The sequence below is a fragment of the Cervus canadensis genome, chromosome 18, assembly GCF_019320065.1.
Source record: "Cervus canadensis isolate Bull #8, Minnesota chromosome 18, ASM1932006v1, whole genome shotgun sequence".
Taxonomy (NCBI): Eukaryota; Metazoa; Chordata; class Mammalia; order Artiodactyla; family Cervidae; genus Cervus; species Cervus canadensis.
The window spans coordinates 16,096,223-16,118,417 of record NC_057403.1 but is presented as its reverse complement, the minus strand read 5'-3'; the positions used below and the strand labels follow the sequence as shown (position 1 = coordinate 16,118,417).

Here is a 22,195-nt window from a genome sequence, read left to right as displayed (position 1 = left end):
TCCCCTTCCTTCTCTGAAACCGAGAAATCCAGGACCTCAGGCCCCTCCTCCCCCAGCCCCTGCCCACTCCCCACACCTGGGACCAGGTAGTCAGTCTTGGTCATCCCCTGAAAAAACAGGAAGTGTCTTGGGAAGGGTCCTACCCCAGGCTCTGTGCCTGAGCAGAGGGGGACACAGGGGGGTCCCAGGTAACCGGTTATATTCATTTACGTGCATCTAAGTCGCCAAAACACAGTGGACTGTCTGCTGGGACTGGTACCAAATCCTGACCATAGCCACACCTGTTCTCTGCGAGTAGACTTGTAAAAGTGGGATTTTGGAGAGCCTGTGGTGGTAAATTGGGGATGGTGGGAAGACCTGGAGGGGATGAGAGAGAAGGACAGAGGTACAGTGTGTCTGAGCTGACAGAGGGGAGGGAAATTGAGACAGAGATAAGGATGGAGAGACAGAGCAAGTGAACTAAAAGACACTGGGGAGACAGGGCATCAGAGAGAGAGGCCAGGAAGAGACAGAAAGGCAAGGAGGGTCCACTGAAAATGGACATGGAGAGGCTGACCCCTGAGACTCTAAGGAAAGCAATAGATGGGGAAATGACTGATGGAGATGCAGAAAGATCCAGACCCAGCGATGGGGAGAGAAGCCTCTGAGACAGAAAGTGACAAAGAGTTGAAAAGACAGCAGGGAGAAGCAGAGGCTCGGGAGCAAGAGGGAAAGACCTCAACGTAGCAAGAGAGTCAGAGACAGAGGCAAAGAGAGGAACACGGACAGAAACACACAGAAGCAAAAACAGAAAAGACCAAGAGATACACAGAGACTCAGAGCAGGGGCGGCCACACGCAGGTGGAGACGGACGCAGGGCCCCCTGCCTCGCCAGGGAGGTGATGGCCGACGTCAGGCAGATCTGAGAAATGTGGTGCCCGTGCCCTGCGGAGGGACAGACTGACAAAGCCGGGAGAAACTGGGCGGGGTCCGGGTGGGGTTGATGCCCGCAGGTCCAGGGCGGAGCGGGGAAAGGAGGGCGGGGCCGGCGGCGAGAAGGGGAAGGAAGCGGAGGTGCCGGGCGGCCGCGGGGCGCGGGCAGGAAGCAAGGAGGGGCGGCGGGGCTGGGGCCTCCGGAAAAACGCCCCAACTTCCTGCCCCGCCAGAGCCAGGAAGCGGGAGCCGGGACACCGGGCCCGGGATCGCCGAGCCCGACCTCGGGCGCCCCGCCGGTCACCACCCCGCGCGGACACCAGGTACACCGTCCCTGGCCCCGCCCGGCCTCCCTCCCCTAGGCTGCTAGGGGAAGTAGGGAGGAGGAGGGAGGGGGCTGGGCGCTGCCGGCCGTGGAGGGGCCTCCTACCGGCCCGGCTCAGCCAGCAGCCGCCCCTCCCTGGGCCTCAGTTTTTCCATCTGTCAAAGGGGACAAAGGGAGGAGAAGTAATACTTGCTGAGGGCCCGGTAGGTGAGATGAGGGCTGCAAGCCCGGGGTCAGAACTTCCCAACTGTCCGGCGGAGGACGGATGATCATTCCCATTGCACGGGTGGGGATACTGAGACCCAGGGCGTAAAACCAACTCGTCCCAAGGCACGCACATCGTGAGACTGAGTGGAGTTGGGATTTGAACTCGCAGGTGCTTTTAGCCAAGCGCCGTCCTCCAAGTCCGCATACTTTAGAGCCACTCAAAAGGAAAAGTGGCGATAGGCCATAGGCTGTCTTGAAGCTGAAAGTTGCAGAACGCGTTTGAAAGCATTTTTTGGAAAGGTCTTTTTCTGGGTTGGGTCAGGAATTATACCTTGGGAAATAGGTTGTAGGGGACAAAAACTGGAGATCGTTCCCCATTGTACTCATGGGAAGACTGAGGCCCGGGAAGAGGTATTTAGTTTTCTCCAGGTACCGCTGCATGTCAGATGGAAAGGATTTTGTTTGCAAAATCCAGGATTTTGTTTTGCAGCCCCAGCAGAAAGTGTGCGGGGGTGCCTGGGGGGACTGCAGGGAGAATTAATGTATAAGTGTTGGGAATTCAAGTGGTCCCACGTTAGGGCGGCGAGATAGGACGGGGACCCCAGTCTGGGGGAACGGCTAAGGGTCGGGGCGACTCGGATTGAACGAACACTGATCTGGGGGCTGGAACTATCCCCGCCTCCGGCCTGGGGGCGGGGGGCAGGGGGCGGGGCCCAGGAGAGTGACGGGGGCAGTCGAGACCCGGAAACGCCAGCCCTCCTAGACAGGCCAGAGCGGCCCTATCTGGCCTGCGTGGCTCAGCGGAGAGCTAGAGCGGCCGGCAAGGAGGAGTAGAGTTTTCTGGGCTGGAGCCCGGCAGGAGCAGGCTAGAACGGCTGGCAGGAGGAGTGGAGGTGGACGCAAAGGCCGACCCTGGGCTGGCTAGAGCGACTCCGAGTCGGGGGTGGGGGAGCCCGGAGCCGGCGCGCGGAGGCTTCGGTTCTGGCTGCTGCGGTGCTTCGCCTCCGACCTGGAGCAGGTGAGGGACGCGGCCCCCGCGGGCGTCAGACCCTGACTCCGCACGTCCTCCCCAGCATCCCTGACCATGCACGCTGCCAAGTCCCGTGTAGGATTTAGGGCCCGTGTACACCCGCCACGTCCTACATATGATTTGGGGCTTGTGTAGACCTGCCACGTTCCATATAGATCCTACAGACCCTCTAAGGTTCCTGATTGCCCCGCGTGGAGGTGCAGCTCCTTACAGACTGGGGGTTTCGATACATCAGTAGCATCTGCTAGAATCCGGGGCCTTGTAGACTGTGGGTCTCGGGGACCACCAAACTCCCCTATAGAATTCTGTTCCCCTTTTAAATCTCCAGAGGTCCCACACACTGGCTTCTTTCCCTTATGTACTTACGATCCTGTGGACCAAGGATCCTTGTAGACCACCATGTGTCAAACAGAATCTGGAGCCTTATGCATTCCAAGGACTAACCTTGACTACTTTGTGTTTTAGTTTCTTTAAGGCTCCCAGAGGTTCTTGGAGACCAGGGTCATCCACTCAATATCTTATAGACCCTGAACTGTGAGTCACTCAGTCGTGTCCGGCTCTTTTCGACCCCATGGACTGTACAGCCTGCCAGGCTTCTCTGTCCGTGGAATTCTCCAGGCAAGAATACTGGAGTGGGTAGCTATTCCCTTCTCCAGGGGATTTTCCTGACCCAGGGATTGAACCCGGTCTCCTCCTTATTGCCGGCAGATTCTTTGTGGTCCAAGCCACCAGGAAAGCCTGTTGTAGACCCTGAGCCCTGCATAATACGCAGGCGCCCATGTAGTCCTTGCGCATGCCCACTTTGTTCTCGGACCCCCACTGTTAAGGACCTTGTCAACCTGCCCTCATCTCCACAGCCCCATGCACACAGCACCCTCTCTGCTGGACCTCAGGCCTTGTCAGTTGCCTTTAGATCCATCTGTCCGCTTCCACCTATCACTCTAACTTTGCAGGACTCCTTCATGCCCCATCTTTTAAGGAGCCACCCTCCTCCCCAATCCTCTCTGAGCCCAGGCCTCTGTGGAGCAGCTGAGTCCAGTCTGAACTCTTGCCCAGATCACAGTGTCCACATACCCGGATACCATAGGGAGACCTGCTGTATCTCAGCTTTGATTGAGATTTCAGTTTCCTAAGGTGGGGGTGCGGATTCTCCATGCTCTCAAAGCAGCACATTCTGGGAGTTAAATGCATAAACTCTGGAGCCAGCCTGCCTGGGTCAGAATCCTGGCAGTGCTTCTTATAAGCTGTGCCTCAGTTTCCTCCTCTGTAAAATGGGAATAATAGCAGTAATAAGAAAACTGCCCAGGGTCACTGAGAGGATTGAGTTTATACCTGTCAAGCACTAATACTGTACTTCATGGCACTTAGTGCACATTCCATGTTAGCTATTATTTCCTGTCGTGGTGATGAGGAATGAAGGAAGTAATACATATCAAGTGCATGTTCCGAGGCCTGCCTGGCACCTAAGCATTTGCTCAGATAAACCTGTGTCCTTGCCTTGGCCCTTTTGGAATTACCCCTGCCTCTGTCGAACTTTCTCCACCCACCCCTGAGTGGAATGAGCATGGACCCTCCGTGTCCATGGTCATGGCTTCCAGTCCAGAAGCTGCAGCTGGTGGCCTGGTGAAGGCTTTCTGTCTCGGATGGGAGTAATAACAGCACAGGGCTGCTTGTGGTCATGAGGCTTCAGTGAGTTACTCTGTGAAAAGCACTTAGAGCAGTGCCTAGCACACTGTAAGTGCAGTGTAAGTTCAGCTCTCATAATAAATAATTACTACTATTCTTCTGCCTTGGTTTGCAACTTTATTTATGTGAACGTTTAACAATGCTCAGATCTGAAGTCACCCAAGCTTGGATGTTGGACAAACACACTTTATAGAAAAGAATCAAAATGAGGCCTGCTTGGGTGAGCCCATAGGATGGCACTTGGACACTCCAGAAGGCATCATTGTTTAATGATCAGAGTCAAAAGGCCGGCTGCCGTTTATTGAGTGCTAGGGAGGAGGCCAGTGGAAGAGGAGAAGGATCGGACTCAGGCGACTAGGGTTATAAATAGCTTTGGGCTGTGGGGAGAGCCACCCCTCACCCCAGTGGTGCACCCCACCCGTTTCCACAGCTCCTTCCTGCCTGACACACGGGCTCAAGTGGCATTAGTCAGACTAATTAAGAACACCGAAGATGTCAGTGGGAAGACACAGGGACGGGGAGATTCTAAGGGAGACAAGATGGGAGAGACAGCGAGAGATGGGAGAGAGAGAGGGGGGAGACAGCGAGCGACGCGGACAGGTGCGGGGACAGTGGCTGCAGGAACCAGGCGTGGGGAGACAGAGGCCGAGAAGAGCGAGGAGGGAAGACGGGGAGCAAGAGAAGACAGGGTGGGGCCTCAGCGGATGTGGGGGGAGGGGAGGCAGAGATGGTGGGAAAAAATGAGCCGGGTCTGAAGAAAGGGAGAGAGAAAATGAAGAATCGGGGAGGAAAGAGGCAAAAGACAGGAGGCAGACTCAAGCGAGAGACAGCCAGGGAGGTCTGGCTGGGGAGAGGCAAGTTGGCAGACAGACAGACAGACGGGACAGGTGGATGTGGGGTGAGGGAGACAGAGGCACCTGGGGGGATGAGCTATCTGACAACCGTCCCTTACTCTCTGGGATGGGAGCCGGAAAGATGCCAGGGCCCCAGGAAGAGAAGTGGCTTCGAGGCCCCTTGGTCCCTGAAGGAGGAGGGTTTGCAGTTTTGTTTTCTTCTGTGGAGAGAGCTGGGGGTTGGGGGATTTGCCATTGTGATTTCCTGTCACAGGAAGTGGGGCTGGTGGGTTCAGAGGCAACATCCTGCCCCAAGTCTGTCGCAGGTCAGAGGCAAGCCCCCACACCCCAGTTATCTCCCTCCCAGCTCCCCTCTAACTTTTCCAACTCTGTTGGCCTGCAAGCCCTGCCCCCCTAGGACCCAACTCCCCAACCCCTCCTCCCTTACTTAGATCCAAGAGCCCCCAGGCCCTTCCTCCATCAGGGGACCCCAAATCGCAGGCTCCTGGGCCACAGCTCTCTCATGGACCCAGGCTCCCGTCCTCCAGCTCCCCCCCACACCCGGCTCCCTGTCCTCGGGCTCCCCGCCCTGGCTGGCCTCTGAAGGGCTCTTTGTCGCCACACAGAGGCCCCATTGAGCTGTGGAGGCCAGGATGGGGGGGAGAGGAGGCTGTTTACTCACCTTCGCACCTGGGCCAGGAATCTGTGAGTAACCGCCCTGCTCTCCCTGCCTCCCACCCCTCTAACCGCGGCCCCTCCTCTTCCCCCAGCCCGGCAGAGCCCATGGAGGCAGAAGACGTCGCCCGAGGGGCGGTGAGTGGAGAGGGCCGAGGGGTGAGGAGACTGGGAAGGTGGGGGAGGGGGGTGCTGTGTGGCGGGGAGCAATGTGGGCTGAAGCCATCCCTCCCCTTCCACAGGCCCCAGGGCCCCCCCGACCCGGCCTGGTGCCCGTCAGCATCATCGGGGCAGAGGACGAGGATTTTGAGATTGAGTTGAAGACGGTGAGAGGGAGGCGGGCTGGAAAAGCCTCTGTCTCAGGCTCCCCGGGGCCCCAGCCCTCAAGCCCTATCCTCAGCGTCCCCTCCCGCTTACACCCTGTTCTCCATCCTCTGATGCTGTCATTTGGCCTCCTGTTTCTGCCCATCTCTCTCTCTTTTTTAAGGATGTCTTTATTTTTTGGTTGTGCTGGGTCTTCACTGCTGAGCTCGGGCTTTCTCTAGTTGTGGCAAGTGAGGGGGTGGTGCTTCTCTTTGTTGCCCTGCGTGGGCTTCTCAATTGCGGTGGCTTCTCTCCTGCTGCAGAGCACAGGCTCTAGGGGCATGCGGGCTTCCGTAGTTCCTGCACGTGGGCTCAGTAGTTGAGGCGCCGGGGCTTAATTGCTCTGCAGCATGTGGGGTCCTCCCAGAACAGGGATCGAACTGGCATCCCTTGCATTGCAAGACAGATTCTTAACCACAGGACCACCAGGGAAGCCCCCATCTTCCTAGTACCTCCTTCCTCATCCCCTCACCCCATCCTCAGTGCCCGTTTCGATATTACAGCACAAGCTGTCAGCCGGTTTACTCTGATCGCAGTTTTTATCGCTGCCCACTCCCTGTAATGACAGCGCAGATCCTCGTTCCATCTCTCCTGATTTCTCTCCTCACCACCCACCGTTAGAACATGAAGTCTCATCCATCCTCCCCACCCCCTAACTGGCCACCATCCCAGCAGTGGCACCATCAGCACCCCCACCCCCCCAGCTTGGGTCCTTTGGGGAAGGTGCCCGGGAAGAGGGGCGGGGATCAAGCCCCAAGCCCCTCCACTGCTCCCCTCTGTCTCACTCCCTTCCCCACCCCTCAGAACCCCGAGGAACAAAACAACCAGTTCCAGAACCTGGATCAGGTGAAGCGGCGCCCGGCCCATCTTATGGCCCTCCTGCAGCACGTGGCCATGCAGTTTGAGCCAGGACCCCTGGTGAGGGCAGGGCTGGGGAGGCACGGGGGCGGGGCCGGAGAGGCACGGGGCGGGGCTGGGACCGGCCGCAGTGTTCAGTGCTTTGGGCCCGCGAGGGTCTGGGAAAGAGACCCAGAGCACACAGCTTGAGAGCCAGGAAGCCCGCCATGGGGTCCAGACAAGGTTGCAGCTGCCAGTGTAAATTTCTGAGCAAAGCAGGGTGCAGTCTCGCAGAGCAACAGAGAATCCAGCAGCCTGGAGGAAAACCGTGCCCCGGCTGCCCTCCCGTGCCCATGGCAGCATCACTCGTCAGTGACAGCGCCCTTAGCCCCAGAATCTTAATTCTCCGCAGGTGCCTCCAGTCAGTGCTTCAGGGCTGGTGGTTGGGAGAAAGCCAGTAGCCTTCTCGGGCCTAGGCAGCACAGCAGGCCCTGGTCCAGAAACAAGGAGACCGCTCCAAGCAGCCCACGAGGCACAGAGGACGTAATGGATGCTACAGAAAACTTGTATCAGGCAGAAAATACTGGGGAGGTGTGGATGCAGAGCCATATTGTCTGGGAGACGCCTGCAGAGTCTAGAGAACCCGGCAGGTGGCTTAGGGAGGAAGAAGGCCCAGTGCTGGCTGGAGAAGGCTCTGTGGATTGGGGTCCTGTCCCGTGAGGACCCCACGCAGCCCAGCATAGGCTGGGAGTTGGGCTTAGACCAGGGCACTGCTCTGTACTGGATGTGGGTCGTAGTGTTGGTTGCTCAGTCGTGTCTGACTCAGCAACCCCATAGACCATAGTCCACCAGACTCCTCTGTCCATCGAATTCTCCAGGGAAGAATACTGGTGTGGGTAGCCATTCCCTTCTCCAGGGGATCTTCCCAACCCAGGGATCAAACACAGGTCTCTCACAAAACAGGCAGATTCTTCACCATCTGGAACCACCAGGGAAGCCCCCTCCAGAAAATAAGGAGGCTGATGGAAGTGGCGGAAAGGGATGCCTGGGGGTGGCAGAGAGAAGGCTGTATTGACTGACACCAAAGTATCAGAAACAGGAAATCAGGAAATTGCCAGAAAAGGACTGTCCCCTCTGCAGCCTCCCCTAATGCCTAAGGCACTGGCCTTCTGGGCAAAGGAGTCCCCCTGCTGAGCCTGAGTGTTTCTGGAACTTGAGCTCCTGGAACTTAGCCCAGGGGTTGTGCTGGTTGCTGTGTCCCTTTCCAGATGTGGAAACTGAGGCCTCGCCAGGGTCAGGGGTGTGACTAACGTGACCCGGATGGCCTTTGGCGTTTTGAGATTTGTCCTCATGCCGTTCCCTCACCTCACTGACTGGTGGAGCGGCCAGGAGATGGTTGTGGTTGCCTGGGCTGCTTCCTCTTAGCCTCAGATGGAGTTTTGATTTTTTTTGGGGGGGGGGTGGGAAGGGGGCAGGCGTAGATTACTGGGGCGAGTCCTTAGCCGACTGAGACCATGTCCCTTACCCAGTGAGAGTGTGCCAGGAGCCAGGACAGGTTGGAGGCCCCACAGCATTGCCACTGTCAGCCAGCAGAGGGCTCCCTCCACAGGCAACCTCAGGGAATGCTTGACGAATGAATGAGTGAGCAAGCATCACTCGTCCTTCTGTTTACGTGATCAGCCCCGCTGTGCGCTAGGCCCTGAGACACCGATGAATCAGAACCTCCTGGCTGCCACACACACACCCTTGAGTAACACAGTATTGCTTGGCGATGGAGAGTCGCAGAGACAGACTGCCAGAAATCCAATCGCAGTTTTGTCACTTGCTAGCTGTTTTCTCATCTGCAACAACGGGATAATGATGGTCCTCCCCATGGTTGAACAGATTAATGCAGGTGGAGGGTTTGGACAGTGTCGGGGATGCACTGAGCCCTCTTAGTATAGCTGGGGGCGGTGATGGTTGTAACAGCAGCAGCAGCGAGAAGACAGACCGAAGAACCATTTCACAGGAGAGAAAATTAAGGGAATGGTGCAGTGGCCCTGGGCAGCTGTGCGGGAGTCGGGTGTTGGGATGCGGGACATCGGGGAGCACTTCCCAGAGGGTTTGCACCCCGAGGCTTTCCAAGGGGCAGTGCGGTTTGGGAGGGGGGGAAGAGGATGGGTCACGCTCTGTGTCCCGCAGCTCTGCTGCCTGCATGCGGACATGCTCGGCTCCCTGGGCCCCAAGGAGTTCAAGAAGGCCTTCATCGACTTCTACCACAGCTTCCTGGATAAGCACTCGGTGAGAGACCCCTTCTAGGGCCCCCGTCCCCCATCCCCAACCCCCTAGACAGCCACCCTGCTCCTCCCAACCTCCACCCTGCTGAGGACAGTGTGAAGGGAGGCCTGGCCCGCCCGGTGGGAGACCTCATGCCAGCCTGGCTCTCCATCCACTGCTCCTCCCGTCAGAGCACCGTTCCCACCTGCTGCCTGGGCTGCCATCCCTTCATCCCATCACGGCTGCCCCTTCACTTCTGCATCCTCCCCTTCACTCCATTCTCTCTCCTGAGCAGATTCTGCGAGTGATGGTCCCTCCCCCCGTGGCCTTTGAACTTGGTAAGGAAATGAAAGGGGACTTTGGGGTGAGGGAGAAGTCGCGAGCAGGGACCAGGAGCCCCCCCCGGGGTGGGAGGCCACGCTCACACCACGGTCCCTGGACAGCGGAGATGCCTTCCTTTCTAACGGCCACCCCAGCCCAAGGAAGCATGGCTGTCAGAGTCCAAGGGTGGGCAGGGCTAGGGGCGGACTCACGGCCCAGGGAACTGGCCCCCAGCCCGGGCCCCGTTGTCCCCGCAGACCGCACGCGGCCTGACCTCTTCTCTGAGGACCTCCAGCGGCAGTTTGTGCAGGAGGTGGTGCAGAGCCAGCAGGTAGCCGTGGTCCGGCAGCTGGAGGACTTTCGCTCCAAGAAGCTCATGGGCATGACACCCTGGGAGCAGGAGCTGGCCCAGCTGGGGGCCTGGGTGGCGCGGGACCGTGCCAGCTATGAGGCCCGGGAGCGGCATCTGGCTGAGCGGCAACTGACCCACCTGGAGGAGATGCAGTAAGTGGGGCAGGTTTCTCCTTAGCCCAGGGGGCACCCTCTGCTATCCCATCCTCGTCCCATCTGCTTCCAGGCTTCCTCTTCAGCTTCAGGGGTCATTTCCACGCATTTGGTTTCCTCTCTTAACTTCTGGGGCCCTTGTGTGCATGCTTCAGTCATGTCCAGTTCTTTGCAACCCCATGGACTGTAGCCCATCAGGCTTCTCTTGTCCATGGGATTCTCCAGGCAAAAATACTGGAATGGGTTGCCATGCTCTCCTCCAGGGGCCCTTACTGACCCAGGGATCAAACCTGTGTCTCTTGTCTATCTGCATTGCCAGGCAGGTTCATTACCACTGGTGCCACCTGGGAAGCCTTCGCATTTTCACCCATCTGGTTTTGCATCTTCCCTTCCCAGCTTGGGGGTCCCTCCCAGTTCCCAGGTCTCATCCATGGTCTTGCATTCAGGCCTGGGCTTTGGGGACTGCCCTTGCAACTCCCACCGCCCCGAGTGAGGGTCTCTCCTCCAGCAACTGTCCATCCCAGATGCTTTGGCAGAGTGCCCCCCACCTTTGAAGGGGACAGTGACCTGTTGGGCTGGGTAGTCAGGGACCCCAGGCTTAGCACATTGCTCACAGACTTTTTCTTCTTACAGGCACACCATCTCTAATGATGAGGAGAAGAGGTGATGGAAGCAGAGGCCGGCAGGGAGTTTGGTGTCACGGGCCTGAAGGGGGGTGGTCTACCTGGGGGCCTGGGTGTTGAGCTGCATGCCCCGGCTCCATTCCCTAGAACCTCCTCTCTCTCCCTTTGCTCAGATGCTCAGCAGGAGGTGGTTGTGGGGCTGGGGTGGGAGGTGAGCAGAGGGAAGCTGTGGGGGCGGCAGGGTCCCTGCGTGTCTGTCCGTGTGCCCTCACTGTCCCCTCCCCACAGTGCCGCCGTGGTCAACGCCATCAGCCTGTACATGCGGCACCTTGGGGTGCGGACCAAGAGCGGGGACAAGAAGTCCGGGAGGAATTTCTTTCGGAAAAAGGTGCTTCCCTGAGCGCCCAAACCTGGCCCTTTCCTCCCCAGAGAAGGCCTTCCCCCCTCCACCCCAGGAAACCTCTATGCCCCTGAGGTTTGAGCCCTCTGTTGACATCGGTCCAGAAATGCCAAGCCCCCTCTCCCCCCCTTCCCCAGATGATAGGGAACCGGCGGTCAGATGAACCGACCAAGACCAAGAAAGGCCTGAGCAGCTTCCTGGATGCCGCCCGCTGGAACCGGGGAGAGCCCCAGGGTGAGGTGCCCAGCCTTGGCCCTGCCCCTACTTCCCCGTGTTGCCCCTATCTCACGGTCCCATCTCTCGTTTCAGCCCCAGATTTTCGACACCTGAAGGTCGAGGTTGATGGTAATGGTCCTGAATCTAGAGCATCATCCATCCTGGGGACCTAAGAGGGGAGGTGGGGGGACCCACACGATTTGAGGGAGGAGGGGCGAGGGGCTAGGACTCTTGGGTCCGAGGGTGGAGGAGGGGTCTCCTGGGTGATGGGGAGGACCTTAGCCTCTTAGATCCCCCAGCCCTTGTGGATCTGAGTCGCTTGACTCTCATACTCAGTTTTCTCCCTCAATACGTCCCCAGCTGAGAAGCCGGGCCTTACAGAACGTAAGGGAGGTCAGGGGGCTCCTTCCCGGGACCGGAATCTCGGAGGCCCTGGGCAGGACACCCCTGGAGTTTCTCTGCACCCTCTGTCTGGGGACAGCCCTGACCGGGAGCCAGGTGAGTTTCCTATACCCCCCAGCAGAACAGCCCCTTGGTCCGCTGCCCTCCCTGCTTCTTGCCACCAGTGTTACTGATAACCACTTCCTTCCCCTGGTTTACCTTTTCCACGGCTTTCCTCCTAAGCTCTGACCTCTGTCCTGGTGATGGATTTCCCCACCTCCTTGGACTACATTTCCCATCAGCCCCCATGGTTTCATTTCCCAGAACCCTCTAAGTCCATGACCGATCAACCCCCTTAGATGGTGAACCTGGCTGCTCCATGGAAAGGTCTCCCACTCCTTGGGTGACGCCCCCCAGAAAGCCACTTGGCCAGGGCCTGGGTTCAAATCCTGGTTCTGCATTTTACTTATGTCAGATCTTAGAAACCCCTCCTCTCTCTGAACCTCAGCCTCCTCCCCTCTAAATGGGATACATTCTCTTCCCACAAGTCCCAGTGGAGTGTTGGGAGAATGAATGAATGTGGAGGCATCCAGTCTCCTCTCCAAGTGGGAGACTGGCACCTCAGTTTTGCGACATCTTCACCCACTGGGCCCTAGCTGCCCAGGGCCCTGTTTTCAGAGCTCTTTCCATCTGTCTGTGCATGTGCTTAGTCATTCAGTCGTGTCCAACTCTTTGCAACCCCATGGACTATACGGTCCAGGGAATTCTCCAGGCCAGAAATACTGGAGTGGATAGCCTTTCCCTTCTCCAGGGGATCTTCCCAGCCCAGGGATCAATTCCAGGTCTCCCACATTGCAGGCAGATTCTCTACCAGCTTCCATCTGTCTGTCCCCCACTAAAATACAGAGCAGCCACGTGGTGTTGGCCAGGCAGTGGATGGTTCAAGGAATGGAGGCCCCCAGGGTGTAGTGGGGTGTGGGTCTCACCACCGCAGGGGCTTTCCAGCCAGCCTTGCTTCCCCCCTCACATGGTCCCCACAGGTGTTGATGCCCTCCTGGAAGTGGGGGACCCGCCCCCGCAGGGCCCAGCCAGCCTGGACACCCCAGCGCCCCCAGAGACCACGGAGGAGGGTGCCGACACAGAGAGGTGCCCGGGGCGGGCGCAGGCTGGGCGGGGGAGGGTACGTGTTGGGAGTCGTGTTGCCACTTGCACCTGCCTGTCCCCAGCCGAGCCGTCTCCACTCTGCCCTGATCCTCCCTCTTCGCCTCCTCTCCCTTCTTCCTCCGCTCTGTCTTTCCCCATCTCTCCCTTCATTCCTTCTTCCTCCCTTTCTCCTTCCCTTCTTCCTCTCCTTCCTTTTTCACTGAATTTTTTTCTCCTCTCCCCTTGCCCCCTCTTGCTCTCCTTTCCTCCCCCTTCCTCTTCTCCCACTTCACTCCCTCTCGGCTCTTCCTGGCCCCTCTCCCTCTGCCCCACTACCACCCCCTCTTCCTTCCGTCCCCCCACCCGCCCCACCCATTCTTAAGCCTCCAGCCCAGCCTCCTTGCTCCTGCCTCCCAGCGCCCCCTCCCTCCCTCACCCCAGCCCTCTGTGCTCCATGCCTGGGGGCCCTGTCCTCCTCACAGTTGGGGGGCAGGCTCTGCCCCCTGCCAGTCCTCGTGCAGCTGCTTTGGGGACCCTGTGGTGGGTGGGGGAGGTGAGTCGGGTTCCCTCTGGGTCCACCTCTGATCCTGTCCCCCTCTCTCCCCAGAAAGTGGAAGAGGTGGGTGCCTGGGCCCTGGGTGGGGGGAGGGCTAGCCCCTCCCCCATTTCTCCTAGCCCCTCCCCTCCCCCCAGGGGCCACCCCTTCCCCTTCACCCCTGTGAGGGGTGGGTGGGGACACCACCCTCCCAGCCGAAGAGCTAAGTATTGAAACCCCCCTCCCCGCCTTGCCTCCTGGCTCTGCCCCCATCCCCCTGCCTCAGGGAAGGGAGGGGGCAGTCCTTTGCTCCCTACTGGGTTCCCCGTCCCTGTCCCTCCCCCACCAGTTTCAGTATCCCTTCTGACCACCCCCCACTGCCCCTGCACCCCGAAGTTACACTGGTCCTTCTGACTCTCTCCTCTCTTCTGTTGCATGTTTGATCCCTGTGCTGGTCTCTCCCCATCTCTCCCTGTCCCTGTCCCCGTCCCTCCCCGTCTCCCTCCCCGTCTCTCCCTGTCCCGGTCTCTCCCTGTCTTGGTCTCTCCCTGTCTGTCCCGTCCCGGTCTCTCCCTGTCCCGGTCTCTCCCTGTCTTGGTCTCTCCCCGTCTGTCCCTGTCCCCGTCTCTCCCTGTCCCGGTCTCTCCCCGTCTCTCCCTGTCCCGGTCTGTCCCTGTCCTGCTCTCTCCCCATCTCTCCCTGTCTTGGTCTCTCCCTGTCTCTCCCTGTCCCGGTCTCTCCCCGCCTGTCCCGGTCGGTCTCTCCCTGTCTCTTCCTGTCTTGGTCTCTCCCTGTCCCGGTCTCTCCCCGTCTGTCCCTGTCCCGGTCTCTCCCCGTCTCTCCCTGTCTTGGTCTCTCCCCGTCTCTCCCTGTCCCCGTCTCTCCCCGTCTCTCCCTGTCCTGGTCTCTCCCTGTCTCTGTCCGGGCCTGACTCTGTCCTTGGCCTCGGGGTCCAGGCTGTCAGGGCGTCTGGGGCGCTCAGAGAGCCTGCGGGTGAGTGACCGCCGCCGGCCTTCCCGGGGCAGCCTCGGGGCTAAGGGCCGGGGTGGGGGCCGCTCCCGGAGCGACGTGGACATGGACCCCAGCTCCGCCACGGCCGTGCTTGGCCCTGCCCGACGAGCCACGTACGTCACTCCCCGCCCTGCCCCCCGCATCCACCGAGGCAGCCTGGAGAGTCAGGGAGGCCAGGGTGGGGGATATCGGATGCTGAGGTCACTGTGGGCCTCCAGTGGTCACAGGAGAGGGGTGAGCTGCTGCTTTCCAGAGATCTGGGGGCCGGTCCGCAGCTCGGCTGCCCTAGGGGATGGGCGTGGAAGGAGTCAAAGGCTCTTTCCTGGGATGCCCCGAGCCAGGCACCTGACGAGGCCTCTGTCCCACAGCCCGGAGCCTGGAGACGAGGGGGAGCCGGGCCGCTCGGGACTAGAGCTGGAACCGGAGGAGCCGCCTGGCTGGCGAGAGCTTGTCCCCCAGGACATTCTGCACAACCTGCCTAGGAGCCAGGTGAAGCGGCAGGAGGTCATCAGTGGTGAGTGCCACCCCCTCCAGCCCACTATGGCCAAGGACACAGCCCACCTCTGGCAAAGACAGACGCAGGGGGATGGCCGTCTTGTTGTTGCTTACACCAGAGCTTGAAGGCCGCCCAGTTCTCTCAGAGGGCCATTTGTTAGCTAAATTGTAGAACATCCCAGGGAAGGAATGGGAAGGCAGCTGTTGGAAGTGACATTTCCAAGGAATTTATTCTGTTTTGGCCACGCTGCGCGGCATGTGGGATCTTAGTTCCCTGACCAGGGATTGAACCCACGCTCTCTCCCTGCAATGGAAACACAGAATCGTAACCACTGGGCCGCCAGGGAAATCCTCTCTAAAGAATTTTTTGTAGTGCGGGACAATGTTGACGTGAACAGCCAGAAACAGTCTATAAAAGTTGCATTTCTAGCACAAGCCTTTGTCTCCTTGTTTGTGAAATGTGAGCAGTGATAACTCCTCCCTTAAAAGTCCCACAGAGATAAAGATGAGATGATTCATGCATTCAGCATAGTGATGGGTCCAGGGACAGAGCATTCAGCTGTGACTGCTATTACGACTATGATCTTAAGCACTCAGGGGAGAAAAAGATTCCCACTCAGAAAACTTTGGGAAGATAATATATTTTTAGCAATGCTTGCTTCTGAGCTGAGAGATACCATTTTTGTCTTAATTCTTCCCTGTGATTTCAAATTGTGTTGAGAGAGGTTTGCCAGATGTAGAGTGTTTTGGGAAACTCATTTGGAAGTTAATTTACAGGTTATTTAATGGTTGAGAAGGATTCTCATTCAGAAGTTTTAGGGCAGTGGTTAGATGCCCTTTGGGTCACAGATCCTTCTGAGGATAATGATCAAAACATTCCCAGTTCCATCTGATAGAATTTTCTGGAATGATGGTAACATGCAATAAATATCTGTCTGTACTTTCCAACATGGTAACCACCAGCCACATAATAGCTGTTGAGCATCTAAAGCATGGTGAGCACAACTGATAGCTGAATTTTGCATTATATTTCATTTTAATTAAGCAAAATTTAAGAGTTATTGGCATAGCTAGTGGCTACCACATTGGACAGCATGGCAGTTTCTCTCACCAGAAATATATGCATACTTAACATACAAAATCGTGCATTTAGTCTCTGGGGATTTGAGGGATCACTGGAACTCAGGCATGCACCCCCTGGAGCCCCCTGGATCCCAGGCCATCAACCTGTCAGAGAGTCATTGTGCCAGAAACAGCCTGAGAAACTTGCTGGATGGTTAGACTTGAAATGCAGCTGCAGGCAGTGAGGCGACCAACTTGTCCCCAATTTTCCTGGGACTGTCCTGGTTTGGGGACTTCCCAGGTGGTGCAGTTGGTAAATACTGCCTGCCAATGCAGGAGATGCCAGAGATACGGGTTCGATTCTTGGGTTGGGAAAATTCCCTGGAGAAGGAAATGGCAACCTGCTCCAGTATTGCCTGGGAAATCCCATGGGTGGAGGAACCTGGTGGGTTACAGTCCATGGGGTCACAGAGAGTCAGACATGACTGAGCGTGCATGCCCACACGACCTAGTTTTAGCACTGAAAATCTCATGTCCCGGGAAACTCATGGTATGAGGCAAACTGGGACTGCTGGTCCCCTTGGCTGGCTGCAACTGCCATATGGGAAAGGCAGTGGGGTGGAGGAATTCTCAGTGGCTATTTCAGGGGCGAGTGGCTCCACCCAGAGCCTTCCTTGTGCCATCCCCTCCCCACCCTGCCTCTGAGAGGGCCCCCCCACACCCCCAGAGTCTGCATGCTCCCCAACTCCAACTGCCTCCTGTCTGCTGTCCCCACAGAGCTCCTGGTGACGGAGGCGGCCCATGTGCGCATGCTCCGCGTGCTCCACGAACTCTTCTATCAGCCCATGGCAGACGGGGGCTACTTCTCCCAGCAGGAGCTCCAGACCATCTTCCCCAGCCTGGACGAGCTCATCGAGGTGCATTGTGAGTGCGGGACTGTGGCCCTCTCATCGTTCCACCTGCCAGCTCTCTGTTCCGTTGCCTTGCCGTTGACCCCGGGCAGCCTCTGGTCTAGCACTGGGGAGGGCCACACTCCAGATCCCCAGATCCCCAGAGCTCACCTCCTAGGGACACATCATCAACAGGCATGGGGCGGGGAGTTGGGGGGGGGGGCAGTCACTGGCCCCAAGGATCCAACACACCCACCTGCAGCCCGAGCCCCCACCCCCCAGCACCCGACCAGCTCTGCATCCAATCTCGGGGACTCTGACAGAGCACCACCTTTCCTCTCTGCTCCCTACAGCCCTATTCCTTGATTGCCTGATGAAGCGGAGGCAGGACAGTGGCTACCTCATCGAGGAGATCGGAGATGTCCTGCTGGCCCGGGTGAGAGAGCCCCGCCCAGACACCGCCCACTTGCCCCTCCCCCTCAACTGTCCCGCCCCTCCCCTCCACTGCCCCGCCTCCCCATCGCCCCGCCCCGCCCTCTCTGCCTGGCTGGGGACCTGGGACCCAGGCCCAGGGTCTCAACCTTACCCGCATCCAAGCCCCAGGGGTCTGGGCCTCTAGCCCTGACCTCCATCCCACCTGAGATACCCTCCCTGACCTGCCTCTCGCTGTAGTTCGATGGTGCCGAGGGCTCGTGGTTCCAGAAGATCTCCTCCCGCTTCTGCAGCCGCCAGTCATTCGCCTTAGAGCAGCTCAAAAGCAAACAGCGCAAGGAACCCCGGTTCTGTACCTTCGTGCAGGTGAGGTGGGGGGGGGGGGGTGGTCTAGGCCCCAGGGTCCCTGGGGAGGGGGCCAGCGTCCTGGTGTCTCAGCGCTGCCGTTCCTGCAGGACGCCGAGAGCCGGCCCCGGTGCCGCCGGCTGCAGCTGAAGGACATGATCCCCACGGAGATGCAGCGTCTGACCAAGTACCCGCTGCTTCTGCAGAGCATCGCGCAGAACACAGGTAGAAAGAGCGGCCCCGCCCCGTCCTTCCGGACCCTGGCTCTCCAGCCTCCAGCCTTGGCCTCGCGACCCGGAGCTTCCAGGGTTGGGGTTCACCCCGGGGCCGGTCTTCCGCTTTCCCCACAGAAGAGACCGCAGAACGGGAGAAAGTGGAGCGGGCAGCCGAGTGTTGCCGGGAAATTCTGCAACACGTCAACTATGCCGTTCGGGACATGGAGGACCTGCTGGTGAGCAGGGTGGGGCCCTGGGCAGGGGTGGTGGGGCGTGCATATGCAGTGGTCTGTGGAAGCCAGTGACCCTCCCTTCCCTGCCCCTAGCGGCTCAAGGATTATCAGAGGCGCCTGGATTTGACCCACCTGCGGCAGAGCAATGACCCCATGCTGAGCGAGTTCAAGGTGCCCTCCCCGCTCCCCTCCCCTCCTCTCACCCTACCCTGGGCATTCTCTGATAGCACACCCAGGAAGCAAGAGGGGCCCCTCAGCTCTGACCCCACCCCCCTCATTTCCCAGCGGGGAATGAGCTGACCTGACCGACCCCCCATGGTCATCCCCACCTTCCCCCGCCCCACCATCGGCTTCACCGGCCATCACCCCTTCCTGCCTGCCTCCAGAACTTAGACATCACCGGCAAGAGGTTGATCCACGAGGGCCCACTGACGTGGCGGGTAACGAAGGACAAGGCTGTGGGTGAGCGCCAGAGCAGCGAGCAGGGCGGGGTGGAGGGGTGCCTCGGGGCCAGGGTGTCAGGGGGGGGGTGCTGAGCCCTGCCCCCCAACCCGCAGAGGTGCACGTGCTGCTGCTGGATGACCTGCTGCTGCTGCTTCAGCGCCAGGACGACCGGTTCTTGCTTAAGTCGCACAGCCGGACGCTGACGCCCACGCCCGACGGCAAGACCATGCTGCGGCCGGTGCTGCGGCTCACCTCCGCCATGACCCGCGAGGTGGCCACCGGTGAGCCCCCGGGCACGGCCGTCCCCAGGATGGCGGAGGAACGCTTCGAAGAGCTGGGCGCGCATGCTCTGTGACCGGGGGCGGGGCTAGCTGGCCGCCCTGAGGCTGAGGCTTGGGGGGGCAGGGGGGGCGGACCCTGGACTGGACACGGCCAGGGTGCCAGGCTGGTTTGTGAATTTTATTAAGTTAAATGGGAAACTGCCCCCAGGTTTTTGCACAGAAGAGCTGCCAGTTCTAAGTAGTATTTTGAAAAGATGCCCTGGCCCCATCTTGGGAGCTGTAGAGAGCAGGGATTGAAACCTGGTGGGGCCATGGTGGTGGGAGGGGTGCTGGAGGTCTTGGAGGTAGAGCTGACAGGGCTGTCATTTCCTGATTAGATGAGGGAGGGCTCCGGACCGGGGCAGAGTAGGTGAGTTGAGTCCTGGGAGCCCTAAGGTCATGGAGGATTTCCCCAGGTGCATGTTGGGGTGACCCTGGCTTTGAGCCTCACTTTTCCCTCCCCCTGCAGATCACAAAGCCTTCTATGTCATTTTTACCTGGGACCATGAGGCCCAGATATACGAGCTGGTGGCGCAGACGGTGTCCGAGAGGAGGATGTGAGTGGGTCTGGATTCCTGGAGCGGGTGGAGGAGGAGGAGAAGGAGGCCCGGGCCCCAGGGTCTCTGGGGACAGGGTGGGGGTGGGATGTCCTGGCCCAGGGTCTGGGGGCTCTGACGGCCCAGGGGGCTGGCCTGTCTCCTCAGCTGGTGTACTATCATCACCGAGACTGCTGGATGCCTGAAGGTCCCCGCCCCCACCTCCCGACCAAAACACCGGCCCAGCCCCAGCAGGTGAGGGGGCCAGGGGAGGGAACCAGAGGTCAAGGGGCAGCCTCCCTGTGTGTCCCCAGAACCTGAGCTCCAGCCCAGTCTCCATGTGCGTGCATGTGCACGTGTGTGTCTATGTGCATGCACGTGAAGGTGTGTGCAGGTGTGCACCCACCCCACCACGGCCCATCTGTCTCCGATCCAGGCCTCTCTGTCTTCCACTGGCCAAGCCTCTCTGTCTCCCTGTCTCCCAAACTCGACCTTTGTCTCTATCTCCGGACCTCCCTGCCTTCCCCACCTCCAGCTCCCTGTCTCCCTGCCCCTGCTGCCCACCAGGGCCAGGGTGGTGGGGTCACCCGGCACTTGCTCCCCTCAGCACCCGTGAACCCCTGCTTAGCAGCTCCGAAAACGGCAATGGCAGCCGAGAGATGCCCCCAGTGGATGGTGAGCCTAGATAGAAGGGCGATGAGTGGGAGTGGGGGGCTCCACAGGAAGCCTGGCAGGGACTGAGCCCCTTCTCCCCAACCCAGGCCGGATGGAGAGACTCTTCAACTCCCTCCTGCCCTTCTGCAGACAAGGCCTTGAGGGCCAGCTCGCTGCCAAGGCCCTTCAGAAAGGTAGCTCAGCCCCACCTGCGCAGGGCGGCCACCGCCTGCCCCCACACTGCTTTCCCACCTGCCTGTGCTCAGCCGCCGGAAGCAAACCCACCCAGTCCACCCCGTGCACAGCCCCAGGCTGCACCAGCGTCCTTGGTGGCCCCAAGCCCCTCTGCCTCCTGCAGCCCCTGTCCCTTCCTGACCTTCAGTTCAGCTTCTCCCCGGGGCCCATCTCTGTGCTTGGTGCCCTGCCCCTCAGCCCCAGTTTCACACCCCTGCACCCCTCCACCCCTCCTCGCATCCCCCAGCCCCTCCCGCAGGTCTGGCTAACCAGAAGCTCATTCCCACCGTAGGCCCACACCCATCCCCAGCTACATCTCCCAGCCCTCGCCCCCCCCACGTCTGACTCTATCCCCTCACCCCTGTCCAGTGCTGACCCTGAAACAGCTCCTGTTGCCTTCGGAGGAAGACAGCGGGGCAGGACCTCCCCTCGAAGGGGATGGGGTCCCAGGGGGCGGCCCCTCAAGCCCAACGCAGCATCAGGAAATTCGGGAGAAGCTGCTCAGCCTGGAGGAGACCATTAAGCAGCTGGAGGTGGTGTGGCCTGGGGGTGGGAGTGGGGAGGAAGGGGCTGACTAAGTGGAAGCCCTTCTCACTGATGATCCCCCAAAACCAGGAGGTGGAGGAGGAGTTTTGCCGCCTGAGACTCCTCCTGTCTCAGCTTGGGGAGAACAGCATCCCCCAGTCTGGCTGTACCTGAGGCCCCCTGCCCCAGGCAGGTGAGTGGGGGGCCAGGGGAGCCGGGCACAGGCCAGAGAGGAGGTGCCCGAGTGACCCCACTGGATGCTAACAGCTGCCTAGCCCTGTCCGTTTCTCTCCCTCCATCTTTGACTTTCTGCATCTCCCCACTCCGCCTCCTATCTCCATCTCTGTTTCTCTGGCTCTTCTGTGCTTCTTCCCCACCCTCCCCTTCCACCCTGTCCATCTCTCTCCATCTCTCTCCGCATCTCCCTTCTGCTCCTGCCTCTCCCCTGCCCCCAGGCCTTTCGCAAGGAGAGGGCCACCCGCCACCGCACGACCACCGACCACCCAGACCACCGACTACCCAGCGTCTCCAACCCCAGGGGCCTGAGGAGAGGGAGCTGGGCTGCCCCGGGCCATGCCTTGGGGGGTGGAGGGCGCCCAGATGGGATCACTGCCCCCCGCCACCTCCCACTGGCTTTGGCCTTCTCTCCCTCCCACTTGGGGGACTCAGGGCTTCATTCCGGGGGGGCCCCACCTGGCCCCCATTCCTGGGCCATCTCAGTATTGCCTGGGTGGGGGGGGTGGCCAAACCCTCCAACCCCCACCCCCCAAGTGCCTTTGCTCTGTTTTTATACCCTGAATTGGAGGTTTATTTTTTAATATATATTATCTAAGGAGAGGTCTGAGTGTGTGAGGGTGGGGAAGGGCCCCAGAATGGCGTCTGGAAACCCCCCCAAGACTGTCTGGCATTGCTTCCTCCGTCTGTCCCACTGCATCGCCTCTGCGTTCATCCAGTCCCATGTCTTAACGTTGACTCCCCAGGGCTGCCCGCCCCCCCCAACACACACACCTCTCGCAGCCCCCACCCCCAAGCCTCTTTGGTCACCTATGCCGATGCTGGGCATCCAGCATCTCACACTTCTTTCCGTTCGTTTATTTTTGTAGTAAATCTCTGGGGGTGGCTGATGGGGGCCGGGGGGAGGGGGGCCCTCCTGGGTGGGGGCTGGGGGCGGGTTTATTGCTCTGAGCTCCCTGTCCCCAGGGGGCCTGTGGGGAAGGGTGGGAGGCGGGCGTCAGCACTGGGGCCACACGAACACTCAGGTCACAGCACAGGGGCAGGTGGGTGGGGGGAGGCTGGGCGCCATATTGCACTTCAGGAGGGGGGCGTCAGGCGGGGACCACCCCCCGCTCAGACTGGAGCCTGGGGAGGAGGCTGGAGGTCATCGTGTCTCCTCCCCTCACTGGAGAGGGGAGGTGAGACCCCCCAGTCTGGGGCTGGGGAAGAAGCCTGGGGCAGCCATGTGCCCGGCCCCAGCCTCCGGCAGGACATCAAGGACAGACCGGGCCACAGAAGAGGCCCGCGGGCGGCCGCCCTGGTCTCCACCCCGGCAGAA

General features: G+C 59.8%; 1 protein-coding gene across 6 annotated transcripts; it reads left to right on the top strand.

Annotated features, from left to right (window-relative positions):
* Positions 1–1,022: 1,022 nt before the first annotated feature.
* ARHGEF1 (Rho guanine nucleotide exchange factor 1) lies at positions 1,023–21,478 on the top strand. 6 transcript variants are annotated; one of them, XM_043434960.1, is made up of 31 exons: positions 1,023–1,235; positions 5,764–5,806; positions 5,911–5,994; positions 6,836–6,949; positions 9,050–9,148; positions 9,420–9,462; positions 9,703–9,949; positions 10,583–10,612; positions 10,861–10,960; positions 11,110–11,206; positions 11,282–11,317; positions 11,549–11,686; positions 12,610–12,715; positions 13,320–13,331; positions 14,204–14,371; positions 14,627–14,772; positions 16,593–16,739; positions 17,059–17,141; positions 17,378–17,503; positions 17,593–17,707; positions 17,833–17,933; positions 18,024–18,101; positions 18,317–18,392; positions 18,488–18,655; positions 19,164–19,251; positions 19,399–19,485; positions 19,838–19,905; positions 19,992–20,078; positions 20,488–20,651; positions 20,734–20,836; positions 21,099–21,478. In XM_043434960.1, exons 2-30 carry the CDS (start codon positions 5,777–5,779, stop codon positions 20,815–20,817), a joined length of 2,922 nt encoding a protein of 973 aa, XP_043290895.1. In that variant the 5' UTR covers positions 1,023–1,235; positions 5,764–5,776; the 3' UTR covers positions 20,818–20,836; positions 21,099–21,478. The 6 variants fall into 6 exon arrangements, with proteins under 6 accessions (XP_043290895.1, XP_043290891.1, XP_043290892.1 ...); XM_043434956.1 differs by lacking the exon at positions 21,099–21,478 and adding an exon at positions 20,919–21,092 and having other exon boundaries at positions 1,102–1,235; XM_043434955.1 differs by lacking the exon at positions 1,023–1,235 and adding an exon at positions 2,242–2,462.
* Positions 21,479–22,195: the final 717 nt, after the last annotated feature.